At 42.6% G+C, this 16,457-nt stretch overlaps 2 protein-coding genes across 3 annotated transcripts in view; one reads left to right on the top strand and one right to left on the bottom strand.

Annotated features, from left to right (window-relative positions):
- Positions 1 to 1,597: 1,597 nt before the first annotated feature.
- SAMD15 (sterile alpha motif domain containing 15) lies at positions 1,598 to 14,802 on the bottom strand. The gene is made up of 3 exons (XM_023628174.2): positions 12,643 to 14,802; positions 11,615 to 11,713; positions 1,598 to 2,363 (listed from the first exon to the last, which is right to left on the bottom strand). Exons 1-3 carry the CDS (start codon positions 14,551 to 14,553, stop codon positions 2,127 to 2,129), a joined length of 2,247 nt encoding a protein of 748 aa, XP_023483942.1. The 5' UTR covers positions 14,554 to 14,802; the 3' UTR covers positions 1,598 to 2,126.
- TMED8 (transmembrane p24 trafficking protein family member 8) overlaps positions 14,780 to 16,457 on the top strand; it is a 41,552-nt gene continuing 39,874 nt past the window's right edge. Inside the window, exon 1 of one of the 2 annotated variants that reach the window (XM_023628180.2) lies at positions 14,780 to 15,026. In XM_023628180.2, the coding sequence (XP_023483948.1) occupies positions 14,909 to 15,026 (118 nt within the window). In that variant the 5' untranslated portion in view covers positions 14,780 to 14,908. The remainder of the gene's footprint in view (positions 15,027 to 16,457) is intronic. The other variant, XM_023628182.2, reaches the window with a different exon arrangement.

Here is a 16,457-nt window from a genome sequence, read left to right as displayed (position 1 = left end):
CTTAATTGAATTAGACTCATTTCATGTTTATTTCAGCTATATATGACTGTTATTGGTACTATCTTATTTAAAGCAGTTTGCATTTGAACCATTTAAAACCATAAAACCATTTTAAAAAATAGCTGGCATTTATATTAAATGGCTAAAAAAATTTTTCAAAATATAGATCATACTCCTACAATAAGATCTATATTTTATTTCCTTATATTTTGGAAATACTTTGTCAATTATAAAAGAGTAGAAAACAACAGCAGTGAGCATCAAGTTGAGAAAGGATGACACTGACTATGCTGTCATTGAACAGAACCATTGTTTGCTAAACGCTAAAGTGCTTCTGATCAAAACCATTCACTATACATGGAAACCACCATGGTCTTAGGTTAATCATTTATGTTTGTCCTTTTTGCATAATTGCGAGCTAGGCAAACTCAATGGTGTGGTGTTGAATGGTTTGAGATAAAATTTTGTTAGTTCAATCTGGGAAAAAATTAGGTTCAACATCAAACATTAACACTTGTTATGAATGCTAATTTGAGGCGCTGTTCCTTCTCTCACTAGGAAAAGAAAAAGAAATGGATTCCTCCGAGTGTTCATGCAGGTGCAGGGCACTGGACAGGGTACAGCACTGCCCTTCTGGCTAAGGGTAGCCCTATAGTGGTTTGTAGGATTAAGAAATGAGATGGGGAAGAGGAAGTGCAGTTAAGTCTGTAAAACTAGAGAGGAACTGGCATCATTCAAGCAACAAGAAATATTTTGTAATTTGGAAAATGATAAACAGAAACCTCATTAAAATGGAGTCGAGAGGCCAAAAGGGGGAGCTCTCACACCCCACTTTGATAGCAGAGCCCAGCAGGAGGAAGAAAGACTTCCTCTTGACTGGCAAGCGGCTCTGCCAAGGACAGCCTGCCAGAGCTCAGCCAATGATAAACCACCACACTTCGAACTCTCAATTCCTCCAGTGGACTCCTCATTTATAACAGCCCTCCCAAATTCCTCTTCGCCTGTATAAAAGGGTTTTCTCTTCCCCTTGCTGCTCCATACTTGCACATAGCCTGCCCTGGTTGCAGATCCTGAGTTGCAATTCTTTGCTGATCCCAAATAAATTCATTTTTGTGGGAGAAATAACTGGCTATCTACTTGTTTAAGGTGAACAGCAATTTCTTTTGAGCAGTCCAGTCATGGGTAGACTCTCGCCTGAATTTCATTTTATAAAGGTCTGGAAGGCACCACATAAAAAAAAAACCTATGGTCACTGGTACTTCTATAAGCCATGTTATTTGTAAGGATAAATAGAAATATAAAAACATTTAAAAAAAATTTTCTCTGATGCCAAAAGGGAAAAAGAACTTCCCTCTCCTTTTTCTTAAAATATTTCCTTTAGAAAACTTGTAATTTAAATCATTTTTCTCTGTTTTTGAGATTGGTGTAAATCTTTTAAAAAGCTGAATAAGCTGTCTGCCATTTTAACATCCCAGGACTACGTTTTGGTGGGCCTTGGGGCTCTCTCTGTGAAACGTGAGTATCGAGGAGGAGGGCACCTCGTCTCCCTGACCTGGAGTTTGGCCTAAGTGCCTGGCTCCAAGTAGTAACTTCCTGGTTGTCATGAAGAGATGGAGAGGTTTTATTTTTCTTTTGGACGTGGACAGTTAACACGTAAGTTATGGATTGTATCTGCCGGGCAATATAAAAGGTTGAGATCTCCTTGTCTTTGCAACTCTTCAGCAGCTTACCTGTGACGTGCATCACAGTCTGATTTCATGCTGACTCAACAATAAAACTGTTTCTTTTCCTGCCTTTGTGGAGAGGATTATCTGGGTTGGCAGGAGACTTTACCTGTAATTCTATTTCCCCAACATGTTCTTACTACCAGATACCGATACTAGAATTTATCAGGAATTCTTACAATTACCCAGAAAGAGAAATATTGCTATCTCTGTTTTAACGAGGGGCTAAATTGATACACAAAGAAAGGGAAGGTGCTGTGAACGGGTGATAGAACTAGGAGCAGGCCAGCAGTTCTGACTCTGATCCTTAATGAAGAGGAGAAAAAGAAAACCCAAAAAGACCACACTTCTTCCCCCAAGCGATTTAGTTTGATCTTTCAAGCTAAGTGAAATGGCTTTTCCCTATGGTTCAAAGTAATATAATGCTTCCTTCTCTTCAGGGGCAGTTATTTGTGGAGCATAATCCTCTAATCTGGCTTCTTTCACAAATTCAGAGAAGGTCAAGGAATCAGATTTTACCCCAGAATGACCTTTTTGCTCTAAAAATAAGCCGATATTGTCCCTATAGGGAAGGGCGATGGTGCGTCTGAATAATGGCTCTTCAATTCCCAGCAGCTCCCGAGTATGCTGAGAAATTACCTGAAATACAAGGATAATTGTTTAACGGGACTAACCTGGAAATATAACTAAATCCAAGTTTTACTTAGTGTCCTAGGCCCCTTGAATGCTAACCCCTTTAGTTATTTCTAGGGGAAAATAAAATAATGAAATAACACATTGAAAGGCTAACTAAGCTGGCCTTATTTGATTTATTATCTTTTTAAAAGTACCATTTAAAGATGTTTCTAGGCCCTTGCATCAGATGGCCACTGAAGGGTTAATTTCTTTCTTTTTCCCTCAGCAATCTGACCAACCATATGAACATATGATAATGTTCAGATTAGGAACCATGACTATCTTTGGGAAAGTTAATAAATAACTTGTCTATAAGAGGCTCAGTTAATGTGCAACTAGAAAAAAAATCATTACTCAAATAGTTACTCAGTTTCTTTGACTAAAAATAAATGCCAAACACTAAAAAGCAGACATTAAATTTCCAGCTGTTTTATTAGTATCTATTCTTGTATATTCTTTTAAAAATCTTTTGCCACAAGTTTCAGTGTCTCTAAAACATAATTGGTATTCACTGAGCATCATGCCACTTGATATCCTAAACTGCCACTGCATTTTCAAATTCTAGTTTTAATCATAGGTCTGTTATAATGTTGCTATTTGAATTCATATTCTGCATCTGGATGAGAATGTAGTCCATGAAATTCCTGCTAGAACACAGCCAAAGGAATATGTGGAATTTTTTTTTTAGTTTAAAATTACTGGCCATAGTTTCAAGGCTGTAAAATTCATGCCACAGACAATTCTAAACCTGATGCAAAACTGCCCTTTAGCAATGCATTTTAGAGAGGCAAGACATCTTTCTTCTCAAATCTTACTTGAATTGGTTTTATTTAGACTCTAGAGGTGGTTTGTGGGTAAAAGACAGAGAGTCTACATGGTTGCCTTGCATCCCAAAGGGAATACTAATTGAGGTCTGTAGCAATTGAGGTTTCTAAGATTTGAGATCCAAATTACTACAGGAGGCTCTTAAGAATTCTGATTTGTAATTGAGGCCGCTCAATGCTCAGCACCTTGCACCTCAACTCTCCTTTAGAATGCCCCTTACCGGAAGAGGTTATTTCACAGATTCACTGAGGTTTACATATGGTGCCCCAAGGAAGGACCTTGTAGTCATAAACACATTCAATATTAACCAAAAGAGCTATGTGCTTACTGTTGGCCGAAAGAGGCCAGTACTGTTGAATATTCAAATGTAGAAATTAAAGGTGTTATAAAGCTATTGGTTACATGTGGAATCAGGAAATATAATCTAACCATCTCTTCCCTACTTCAGTGATTCTTAAGGTACATCTGAGGTTCATCGATGGACCATAAGGGTCCTCTCATGGGCTATAAATTAATCTAAAACTGTGAGTTCTTTCTTTAGTTCTGATGAATAACAAGCAACAGACTTTATTTTTGCCTAAGACTTAAAGTAACTTACTAGCAACTTACTTGGGTTAGTAAGGATTATTAAAAATAGGTATGCATGAATGTACATGGATTGGAAGAATAAACATAGTTTAAATGTCCATTCTACCTAAAGCAATCTACAGATTCAACGCCATCCCAATCAGAATCCAAATGACATTCTTTACACAATTAGAACAAAGAATCCTAAAATTCATATGGGGCAACAAAAGACCCTGAATTTCTAAAGCAATCCTGAGAAAAAAGAACAAAACGGGAGGCATCACAATCCCTGACTTCAAAACATACTACAAAGCTACAGTAATCAAAACAGCATGGTACTGGTACAAAAACAGGTGCACAGATCAATGGAACAAAATTGAAAGCCCAGAAATAAAACCACACATCTATGGACAGCTTATCTTTGACAAAGGAGCTGAGGGCATACAATGGAGAAAAGAAAGTCTTTTCAACAAATGGTGCTGGGAAAACTGGAAAGCCACATGTAAAAGAATGAAAATTGACCATTCTTTTTCACCATTCACCAAAATAAACTCAAAATGGATTGAAGACCTAAAGGTGAGACCTGAAACCATAAGGCTTCTGGAAGAAAACGTAGGCAGTACACTCTTTGACATCAGTATTAAAAGGATCTTTTCGGACACCATGCCTTCTCAGAGAAGGGAAACAATAGAGAGAATAAACAAATGGGACTTCATCAGATTAAAGAGCTTCTTCAAGGCAAATGAAAACAGGATTGAAACAAAAAAACAACCCACTAACTGGGAAAAAATATTTGCAAGTCATATATCTGACAAAGGTTTAATATCCTTAATATATAAAGAACTCTCACAACTCAACCACAAAACATCAAACAACCCAATCAAAAAATGGGCTGGAGACATGAACAGACATTTCTCCAAAGAAGATATACTGATGGCCAATAGGCACATGAAAAGATGCTCATCATCGCTGATCATCAGGGAAATGCAAATCAAAACTACACTAAGATATCACCTTACACCCGTTAGAATGACAAAAATATCTAAAACTAATAGCAACAAATGTTGGAGAGGTTGTGGAGAAAAAGGAACCCTCATACACTGCTGGTGGGAATGCAAACTGGTGCAGCCACTATGGAAAACAGTATGGAGATTCCTCAAAAAACTAAAAATAGAACTACCATACGATCCAGCCATCCCACTACTGGGTATTTACCCAAAGAGCTTGAAGTCAGCAATCCCAAAAGTCCTGTGCACCCCAATGTTTATTGCAGCACTGTTTACAATAGCCAAGATGTGGAAGCAACCTAAGTGCCCATGAACAGACGAATGGATAAAGAAGATGTGGTACATATATACAATGGAATACTACTCAGCTGCAAAACAGAACAAAATCATTCCATTTGCAATAACATGGATGGACCTTGAGAGAATTATGTTAAGTGAAATAAGCCAGCAAGAGAAAGATAATCTGTGTATGACTCCACTCATATGAGGAATTTAAAACTATGGACCAAGAACACTTTAGTGGATACCAGGGGAAAGGTGGGGTGGGGGGTGGGCACAAAGGGTGAAGTGGTGCACCTACAACATGACTGACAAACATTAATGTACAATTGAAATTTCACAAGATTGTAACCTATCAATAACTCAATAAAAAAAATAGGTATGCATGAGGATTATTAGAGTTTTCTAAATATTCTTTTTTCTTTTTAAAGATTGGCACCTGAGCTAACATCTGTTGCCAATCTTCTCTCTTTTTTTTGGTTCTTCTCCCCAGAGCCCCCCAGTACATAGTTGTACATTCTAGTTGTAGGTCCTTCTGGCTCTGCTGCATGGGACACTGCCTCAGCATGGCTTGATGAGCAGCGCTAGGTCTGTGCCCAGGATCTGAACCAGCAAAACCCTGGACCACTGAAGTGGAGTGTGCAAACTTAACCACTCAGCCACGGGGCCAGCTCCCTAAGTATTCTTAATTCCACCTTCCAGGATGGTGGCCTACACTCAATGCTTGGCCTCACTGCAGAGCATCTACTTCACATGGTCTCAGGCAGATATTTGTAACACCTATAGTTTTCAAGAAGATTCTGTCATTACTATATCATCGTTGTATCTTCTGGCGATTATGGTTTTTGAAGGCTGCTATTCTTGTTCGTATTTGTAAATTACTGACGGCTTTGCTTCATCATTACTAATTTATTGCAGACTGTTTAGTTACCTTAGAGTATGTAACTATGCACATTTGCAAAGTTGGAACCTATAATTTACTTTAATTAAACCTAAAGACGTAATTGTGTGGTTTCAGTATGAATTGCCTGTCCCACTACTATTAAAGCAGGTGTACAGTTTCCTTAAAAGCTGCTTTTTGGTTCACACCACAACATGGGTCAATCTTAAATGCATTTTGCTAGGGGAAAGAAGCCAGACTCAAAGCTTCCATTTATGTGACATTCTGGAAAAGGCAAAACTACAGGGACAAAAACCAGGTTGGTCGTGGCCAGGGACTGAGGTGGAGGGATGAGCTGACTACAAAGGGGAAAACAAGGGGAATTTTAGGGTGATGGAATTGCTCTGTATGGTTCTGTGCTGGTGGATATGTGGCTCTGTGCATTTGTCAAAACCCACAGAACTGTACACCACAAAGAGTGACTTGACTTTATGCAAATTTTTAAAGAGCCAGGATGTTTTGGGAACCCATGATGGAATATAGGCTGTGGACAAATGAATCCAACTGTATTACAAAGAAAGACATCATCTCACTGAAGGGGGCAGAGAAGAAAGGAGCTGACCTCAACAACTTTACCTTTAAAAACAGCGCTTTGTTCAGGTAGTGTAGGCTAAAGACAGAAAGAACTGTACACAGATGCTGACTCTATTTGTCAATTTGTTTCTCGTAGGGATACCTATTTATAAGTAGGGAGAGCCAGGTCTCTCACTGTCAGAAAAAGGAGTTGTAAAGAAGCAAAATGGGGTAGGAAGGATGGGAAGATTAGAATGAACCCTGTGGGGCTGGACTAGAGCCAGAGATATCAGCATGAACTCATGCTTACAGATATATGATAGAAATTTGTGTACACTTGGGTTAGTACATACATATATTTCCTACATCTTTCTGCTGAGAGTGTCTAGAAGCAGTGACATCCCAGCAGCAATAAGCACAACTGGTGCTCACTTCTTGGTTTCTTTTTTTTTTTTTTGAGGAAGATTAGCCCTGAGCTAACTACTGCCAATCCTCCTCTTTTTGCTGAGGAAGACTGGCCCTGAGCTAACATCCATGCCCATCTTCCTCTGCTTTATATTTGGGACGCCTACCACAGCATGGCTTGACAAGCAGTGCCATGTCCGCATCGGGGATCCGAACCAGCAAACCCCAGGCCGCCAAGAAGCGGAACGTGTGCACTTAACTGCTGTGCTACCGGGCTGGCCCCCACTTCTTGGTTTCTAAGCACAATTCTCTAATAAAAGCAACCAGGGCTCTTTGGAGACACAGATGCTTCTATGGCTGCAGCAAGCAAAGTACAAAATGAGTCTGAAGTAACGTGTAGTGCCAGAAAGCGCTAAAAAAAATAAGGGGAGCATGTCAAAGGGCACAGGAGCCAGGCTGAAAGAGCTCCCAAATGGGGGAGAAGGGGCAAACACAGAGAGTTCCTTAAGAAGAGTTCCAATTAAACAGAAGGAATGAGGGAAATGGAAAATCATCATTAGGACAACTTGGTAATACTGCTCTAGGCAAGATCCACTGATGGATGCTAAAATCAGCAGGCAAAACTTTAAGGAGAAACAGGATATTTGCATAGCTTCAAACTTTCTCCCCTAAAATATTTATTACTGTGGTAGTTTTACTATACGTCCATAAACTCTTTGGTGCTCCTCCCTCCAGGAGGTGGAGCTTAATCCCCCTCTCTTTGAGTATGGGCTGGACTTAGTAACTCACGTCTGGTGAACAGAATATGAAAAGGGAAGGAGTAATTTTAAAGTGAAGAAACCTGGCAGACACCACCTTAACCAAGCGATCAAAGTTAACATCTCCAGTAATAAATCAGGTTGATATCATGTACTCCCTGATGGGATGAGATGAGAAGGGCTCATCACCTCTGTGACAGTCTCCCCCAAAAAGCATAACCTCATGGGAAACATGAGACAAACTCAAATTGAGGGAAATCTACACTGTACCTCTCCACTACTCTTCAGTGTTAAGGTCATGAAACACAAAGAAAGATCAAGAAACTGTCATATATGGGAGGAGACCAAGGAAACATGGCAGCTAAATGCAAGGTGGTATCTCCAGTTGGATCTTGGGACAAAAAAAAAAAAAAAAATCAATGGAAAAAATTGCAGAAATTTGAATAGAGTCTATAGTTTAGTAGTACTGTACCAATGTTAATTTCTTAGTTTTGATAAATGTACCATGGTTACATAAGATGTTAACAGTAGGGGAAGCTGGATTAAGAGCATATACAAACTCTCTGTACTATCTTCGCAACTCTTTCGTAAAACTGAAATTATTTGAAAATTAAAATTTAAAAAAATATTTTGGGGCAAGCCCCACTGACCTAGTGGGTAAGTTCAGCACACTCCACTTTGGTGGCCTGGGTTCAGTTCCTGGGTGAGGACCTACACCATTCATTTGTCAGTGGCCATGCTGTGGTGGTGGCTCGCATACAAAAAGAGGAAGATTGGCAGTGGATGTTACCTCAGGGTGAAGCTTCCTCCGCAAAAAATATATAAAAATATTTTTGTCTAGTGATAATTGCTGACATGTTGTTATGAATTTGTGCTGTTTAAATAGTTTGCCACAAGGCAAGTCCAGTAAAATTACTGAGATGTTATAAAGCTTATTAGGCTATATGTTGTAATATAAAATCATACATATGAAGGGGATAAGCAATTCATTTATGTTCTTCTCCAAATATTTATCACAGAGTTCTTTTGTTCTTGATGAACAGTTAAAAATATTTTCCAAGACAGAAAGCTGAAGAAAGTGTAACACTGTCTTGTCTATCTTGTCCCTAGAATAGAGATTGACTTTCTCTCCCCTTTACCCAAGCTAATGCATCACTACAAATGGGAAGACAGGATGGTGGTTTCAAGGGATCCCTCGGCCAGGTGAAAAGAAGAATTAGTGTGTCTTTCCTCTTGCATGCCTCACCGGTCTCCCCTACACATTTAGCTCTTCTCTGGTCATCTCAGGATGTTGCAGGAAGGGTAATGGGAAGGGTGAGTTATTTCTGCAGGTGAAGGATGAGTACTTGCAAAATTAAGAAAGTAAAAGGAAGTTGAAGAGAATAGAAATTGGCCATAAATTAACTGCAAGCCTTGTAAATGGGGTACACAGTTTGAATGGGGTTCAGTTTCTTAGCAGCATGTCCAGAATTCTGTACTCTCAAGCAGCCTGATCTTTCCCCACTCCTCCCACTCTCCCAAAGCCCACGAATGACAATATGCAAGAGTTAGCATGAACAAGGTAACTATATTGCTTAAGTGTTGCTATGGGATAAACTGTGGATGTCCTGGGTGCTATCATTAGAACGGTGGGATTAAAAATGCTTGGTACATCAGCATATTATATCGGTATATCAGCATTAAGGAAGGTACCTATGGCATACTTAAATTCATGTATGGTCTCTAAAAAGTTACCTGTGTCATAGTGTATAATTGCTTTTTTATGTGGACCTAAGTATCAAGCAAAGCTTATCTAACATGACTTTAAATGTCTTGATCTTTATGTTATTCTAGTGACGTCAAGGAGAGGCCATTTTGTCTGGTGACCCTGATAGTAAGTATTCTGAAGTTTGCTTATTCAAACTTTTCAGGATATAAGGATAGGTCACGGGGTTCATCATTTACCCCTGAAGATTTCAGAAGACTTTTAAGATCTCGTGTTTCTTGCAAGACCAGAAAAAGCAAACTTAGAATTTTTATTATTGCATGTTGATACTGTACTTTTGGAATTAGAATGTCCAGGAAGCAAAATGAATTGGCAGACTCTTAAAAATGCTTTCTCATGATAAATAGCTGAAATTCTTGGTACTTAAATGTTGCAGGAATTTGGACTACAAGTGACTATTTTGCTAATTCTGTTCACTATTTTTATCTAGAAAATTTAGTATACTATAAACCTAGGTAGAAATGAGAACTATAAATACACTGCATCACCTTTGAACATAAAAAGAGTAAGATACTTATCTGGTAGTAATTGGTGGCTACGTGAAGACATGGTTGGAAATACCAATTTGTAATAAGTGATCCTTTTCGACATTATATATCTATATATGGAGGTTCATGTTACAAAATTGTTCATTTAGAAAGGCAATACAGTATAGTGGTTTAAAGACAGCATGGATTGGGAAGTCACACAGAATGGATGTGAATCCTGGTCTTAAACTTACTATCTGAATGACCTTGTATAAGTGGCTTCATCTTTCTGGGCCCATTTTCTCTTCTGTAAAATGGGGATTAAGTGAAATAATATATGTATGGTACCTAAAACACACTAAGCACTCAAAAAGGATAGCTATTATTAGAGTTCAAGAGATTAAGTGTTCACTTAGGACCATGTCTTTAATAATTTAAAAGAATTTCTTTATATCTTGTTGCCAGGAAAGGCCTTAGGTATTAACAAGTATACTTTTCTTATTTTCTAAATCATATGACTCATGGAATTATATGGTTCTAAGGCCTGATCGAGAGTCACCTAAGGAAAAAATTCCAGGGCCTACCCTAGACCTAATGAATCAAAATCTCTGGAATGTGGAGCCTAGGAATCTTTTAATTTCTTTTTAAATCTCACGTGATTCTGAAGACTATCCAAGTTTGAGAACCACTGAGGCAGAGCCTTTATGGGCAAGAAGTATATGAATGAAAACACTGGTATGTTGGGGTGGGGGGTATTAAAGGAAAGGTTATAAATGAGATTATGTACATGAAGCTTTGTAAACTATAAAACACTATAAAGGGAGGGTGCTGTGATGTAAAGAATCATAATTATGCACTGTTGGTGCTGGAGAGATCTTAGGAAATTGAGGTCCAGAGAGGTTAATGCAACTTGTTTCAAAGTTAGGTAGCAAAGCAGGCAAAACACTTTGGGTGTTGTAAAAGTGTGAAACGGTTGTTAGAATGAGGGGCGGGGGGTGTCCCATAAAACGTATGAGAGCTTGGGAAGAGACTTTATTGTGGGCTGGGAAGGTCAGGAAAGACTTCACAGGGAGATGAGAATTGAGCTGGGTCCTGAAGGATGATTAAGATTCATAGTAGTCAAACAGGGGAAGGGGGAACTGAGCAAAGACAAGGGGGAGGGATGCACAAGACAGGTTTGCGAGGGTGTAAGTTAGACCTGTGAGGCTGGAGCAGAAGATTCACAGAGAGGAGTGGTAGGGGAAAGCATGGTGGTTGGAGAAAACTCGTGGAGGGCCTTGAATACTAAACTAAGAAGTTGAGACTATGCTGTTAGCAGAGGAGATCCAAAGAATGTTTCTTAGTACATAAATAGTTGGAAGGTGAGAGTCTAAAAGCAGAGCCTTTGAATCCAAAGGGCCTATGGGCAGAGGCTAAAAGCAGGCTACTGGAATGTTCTAGGTATGAGATGATAAAGGCCTGGAACAAGTACGAGTGCAAAAAAACAGATGCTATAGGAGGAACTGACAGTTCTTGGGATCTTTGTGGGGATCAAAGGAGAGAAGAAGCAACCACTGTGAGCCTGGGGGATTGGGAGTATGATATCACCACCAACAGAAACAGAGGCCAGGCTGGAAGAAAAGAGGTCGGTTTGAGACAGATGGTAGCACTGTCACAGTGCTCTAGAGGGAAACTTTATGCACAACTCACCTTCATGTCCTCAAAATCTGTTATCCCCATCTGAGGGAGGTTTGAACAGTTCACATAGATGAGTTTTCGGCCACTGATGAAGTTTGTGGTAAAACACTCCTGTCAGTACAATGAGAGCATCACTCAAAAGATATAAGGCAAAGAGCAAGAAGAAAAGAAAGAAAGGAAGGAAGAAAGAGAAAGGTAGGAAGGAGGGAAGGAGGGAGGGAGGGGGAGGGAAGGAGGGAGGGAGGGGGAAGGAAGAAGAAAGACAGAGAGAGAGAGAAGGGAGGGAGGGAGGGAATAAATCATGCTTGTCTCTGGTTCTATACCGAGAAAAATTTTAAATTTAACTTTAAATTACATTCAAATTTAATAATAATCCCTCATATATTCCATCTAAGCTCTTGGTTAAGTATCATGCTGCTCTGTAATTCTTTTCTTGGCATGATACTTGTGTCTCAATTACGCTTCTAAGGATGGGGGTACAAACCATTTCAGATCCCGTGTTGTTATCCAAGAACATAATTGGCATCACTGAAATAAAAGGATTCACCATATCTTTTTAATAAAACTATTTTTGATTAATTGGCTATTGAAATCAATACTGTTAGGTGCTCATGATATATAGGACATATTTGGGGGCAGACACTTAAGATTAATAGGACAAGTTCAAGTTAAGGGAGCTGCCACGAAAACAACTTGGTAAAGTACCAAAATGTCTACCTTGGACGAAATCTACTTAAAAAATAGTTTTCTATGAAAAGAAGCCTATATAAATTTCTTAGTGTTTATTCAAGGATTTCAGAGAACTATAATCACTGCAAAAAATAGGCAAAACAAACAGATGTGACCCTCCATCCCTCCTCCCAAATATAAATATACATCAGCAGAAAGGCCAAAATTAAAATCCAAGTCACCTCTAGCAGAGACCAGGATTTTCCCATACTCCTTCTGGAGAAGATGAGGTGAGAGCTCAGCGAAGGATAGAGGAATAAGAGGTAGAAGGATGAGACTATGTGATTTCAAAAAATGTTCCTTTTGTATACCTTGTATTGAGGGAAGCCTAGCTGGCTAATCCACTCTGCAACTTTCTCCGGGCTCCATTCAAGATACTCAAATTGTAGCTCAATACTTCCTTTTGGCTTGGTTTCTTTGCGTCCCAGTTTCTTCAACTCTGGGGACAAATCTACAACTTTCTTTTCACAGAAGGACTCTCTCAAATCCCTCTGAGATTCTGAGGGATCTGAATATATGTCATTGTCTGTAAGTTCAAACAGTTTCTGGGGTTCTTGAGGAAACTCATAATCTGTACTCACAGAGTCTACTTCACTTACTGCAAGAGACTCTATCACAGAGTCTTTAGCAATGTTTTTAGTTTCTTTTATGGACAACTTTCTTCTTTGATGGTCAGAGTGCTCTAGCTCGCCCTTGTCTACAGAATGCTTCCATTTGATTGGTTCTGGCCCATCTTCCTTGGAAAATTCTACATATGTCTCTCTTCTAAGTAGTGGTTTGGCTGTATCTGGTAACTCTAGATCTTTCTCTTTAGTTGTCTCTGTTTGTGTCTTCTCTTGAACCTCTGGTTTGGTCTTCTGTGGTAGCACGTGACCTGTTTCCTCCGTTGATCTTTTCGTTTTTTTCCTTGGAAACTCTGGTTTAGTCCCTTCTGGTGGCTCTAGACCTTTCTCCTCAGTTGACTCTCTCAGTGTCTTGTCTGATTTGGACTTCTGTGGTGGTGCTAGCTGCGTCTCCTCAGTTGATTTTCTCTGCTTATCTTTTTGATCTGCTGGTTTAGTGTCCTGTGGGGGCTCTAGAACTTTCTCCATATTCAACTTTCTTTGTGTCTCCTCTTGAATGTCTGCCTTGGTCTTTCCTGATGGTTCTAAACCTGTTTCCTCTGTTGGTTTTCTTGTTTTTTCCTCGGAAAACTCTGATTTTGTCTCTTCCAGTGGCTCTGGAACTTTCTTCTCAGTTGACTTTCTTCGTGTTTCCTCAGTAGACTTACTTGGTTTCCGGTCTGGAAATTCTGGTTTAGTCTGCTCAGATGGCTCTGCCCCTTTCTCCTTGGTTGATTTTCTTCGTGTCTCCTCTGGAATCTCTGCTTTAGTCTCTTCTGGAGGTGCTAGATCTGCATCCTCAGTCGACTTTCTTGGTTTCTCTTCTGGAAACCCTGGTTTGGGCTCCTCCAATGGCTCTGTCCTTTTCTCCTCAGGTGACTTTCTTTGTGTTTCCTCTGGAATCCCTAGTGTGGTCATCTTTGGTGGCTGGAGATCTGCCTCTTCAATTGATTTTCTCGGTTTCTCACTTGTAAGTTCAGGTTTGCTCTGCTCTAGAGGCTCTAGAACTACTTTTTCGTATGGCTTTATAAATGATTCCTCCAGAACTTCCGGTTTGGTCTCCTCTAGTAACTCTAATCTTGTCTCACTGAGTGTGGCCCCTGGAACCCCAGACTCGGTTTCCTTTGGTGGCTGTAGATCTATTTCCTTAGCTGACCCTATGAGTACATCCTCTGTTAGATCTGCTTTAGCACCCTCCGGTGGCTCTAGGTCTGGCTCCTCACGCTTTTCATCCATAGGGACCTCCAAATCCTTGAAAAGCTCTTCTCCCATCTCTCTGGATGTCTCCGACTTTACCTCTTGGGGAAGCCCTGGCTCAATCTCACTAGAAAGGACTATCTCCGATTCCTTGGGAATCTCTTCCTCCGGGGTCCCGGGTGGTCTTGGTTGTGAGCGCACACTCTTAGCACTCTTTAGCGCCTCCTCTTGGAAGTTCTCTTCCTCCGTCCCTGGCTGTGGCTCCTGGTCAGGTTCTTCAGGCAGCTTCGGGCCTGCCTCTGCCGCGCTGTCTGGTTCGGCATCCTCAGCCATTTTGAAAGACCCGGGCAGTTCTGGTCCCTCAAACTCCAGGTCTTCACCTGCATCCGGCTCGGAATCGTAGTCCTCAGGGACTTCGGCCATGATGTTGGCTGGCCGACGCGCCAAGGCCTCCTAGCAACCCCAACTTCCGATAGCGTCTCTATGGAGACCACGATTTCCGGCCGGGTCTTCCGGCACTTTCTCCGGTTTTGTTTGTTCTTTCAAGCTCCGACTTTAAAAACCCGTGAGCAGAAGCACGCGGTAACCGTCCCCGCGCCCGGGCGCCAGCCTCCGCCGGCCGGGGCTCCCGCGACCGCTCGGGCCTGCCGCTGCCCCTTCCGGCCCGCGGGCTCCGCTCGGCTCTGCCCGGCGCGCCGCCGCCGCGCTCGCCCGCCCTTCGGCTGTTTCCGGAGCCGCTCGCGGCTGGCGGCGGAGGCTCTCCCGGCGCGGGCTGCAGATGTCGGAGCGGCGGTTGGCCGAGAGGCCGGGCCCCTGGAGCCCCGCAGTGGGCCGAGGGCCGGCGGGCGGCGGCGGGGACGGCCCGGGCGTGGAGGGGAGCCAGGCGGCCGCCTCAGGTACGCAAGGCCGGGGCGCCGGCGGGTGGGTGCCGCCCGGCCTCGGGGTCCCGCTCGCGGCGCGGGGCTCGGCCGCGCTCTGCCCGCAGCCCCGGCGGAGCGGCCCCTCCTGGGCAGCCCCTGCGCGCGCCGAGCCCCTGCCTTCGCTCCCCTCGGCCGCGACCCCTGCCCTCCCGGGGCCCTGGGCTTCGCTCGAGGTCACAGTCTGCTCCGGTTTCGAAATGCCTTGGTTCCTGCCCCGCTTCCTTTCTCATGTCGGCCCAAACGGTGGCGAGTGCGCCGCTCTGCCCCTGCGCTGCCTCGGCTCCAGCACGCCCGCCCTTCGCTCCTGGGCGGCCGGCCCAACCCCTGTGCCTCGGGGCCCCCCGCTTCGGGCTCCTCACCCCCATCCCCACGTGTGTCCACGGCCCCAGCCTGTACATGCGCCTCTCTGGCTCCATCCGGGGAGGCAGCCTCGCCTCCCTCTGTATAGACCCCCCCGTCTGCTCCAGCCTCCCTGCACGCAGGCCCCCTTGCCTCGCCTCCATCCTCTTCCTCGCTGAGAGTGGGAGGGAGGAAAAGCAGAGCTGGAATAGGTCAGCCCTGGGGTCTTTTGCATGAACATAGTGGTCAGAGCAAAGGCAGGAAGTAGGGGCTGAAATAGGAACTTTGGCGACCTCTCTGCTTCTGCAGGACCCGCCTCTTGTTCAGGATACTGTCTCCGTTTTTACCCACGCAAGTGCCTCCGTGTGGATTGCTTCAGTGTCAGGGTCCAGAGGCTGCAGGGTCCATGTGTCACACTTTGACCTTTCAGACTTCCATATGGATCACCACATGGATCACCACACACGATGCCCTAAAAGGATGCCCTTTTGAAATACAAAAGGGTAGGGAGAGAGAACTGGTCTCGCTAAATAGCAAGCATAAATTAGTTTTCCAGGTCTGAAATTAAAAGACACCATAAAGTATAGCTGTAGACGTGGGGCCATGGCGCCTGGGTTGGAGTCTGAACGTCAGTTTACTAATTAAGTGACCTTGGGCGAGTCATTTAACTTCTGTCTGTTTTCTCATCTGTAAAAAGTGGTTGGTAATAGGACCTGCCCGGTCAGATTGCAGGAAGGATTCCCTGAGCCACTCGCTGTCTGAGGCACTTGGTGCCTAGCCCAGGGTGCATGCTGTACTGGTGTTATCCACTATTATGAGAATAAGGTCTATTTTTGCTCACCCGGACTCCCTGTGCTGGCAGAGGAGGTGTTCTTGCATGTGCATCCTCCTGCACAGTGACTTTCCCTGTCTTAACTTCTGTCCCAAGCGTCTCCCATCTCCTGATGCTGCTTCGTCAAACACCTGCCCGCCCACCTTTGAATCTCTTGGCTTTTTCTTGTCTTTATGTTCTCTTACTTTAAAACATTTACCAATTTTTGTCCTTTTTTCTTATGAACTCTTATACTT

The sequence above is a fragment of the Equus caballus genome, chromosome 24 (genome assembly GCF_041296265.1).
Source record: "Equus caballus isolate H_3958 breed thoroughbred chromosome 24, TB-T2T, whole genome shotgun sequence".
Classification (NCBI taxonomy): domain Eukaryota; kingdom Metazoa; phylum Chordata; class Mammalia; order Perissodactyla; family Equidae; genus Equus; species Equus caballus.
The sequence above is the reverse complement of the archived record's forward strand: the minus strand, read 5'-3'. Positions and strand labels throughout refer to the sequence as shown.

Coding starts and splice junctions, on each gene's coding strand:
- SAMD15 (XM_023628174.2), bottom strand. CDS start 14,553: ATGGCCGAAGTCCCTGAGGACTACGATTCCGAGCCGGATGCAGGTGAA. Junction 11,714..12,642: donor TAGGCTTCCCTCAATACAAG/GTATACAAAAGG, acceptor TTGTACTGACAG/GAGTGTTTTACCACAAACTT. Junction 2,364..11,614: donor CAGATTTTGAGGACATGAAG/GTGAGTTGTGCA, acceptor CTTGTATTTCAG/GTAATTTCTCAGCATACTCG.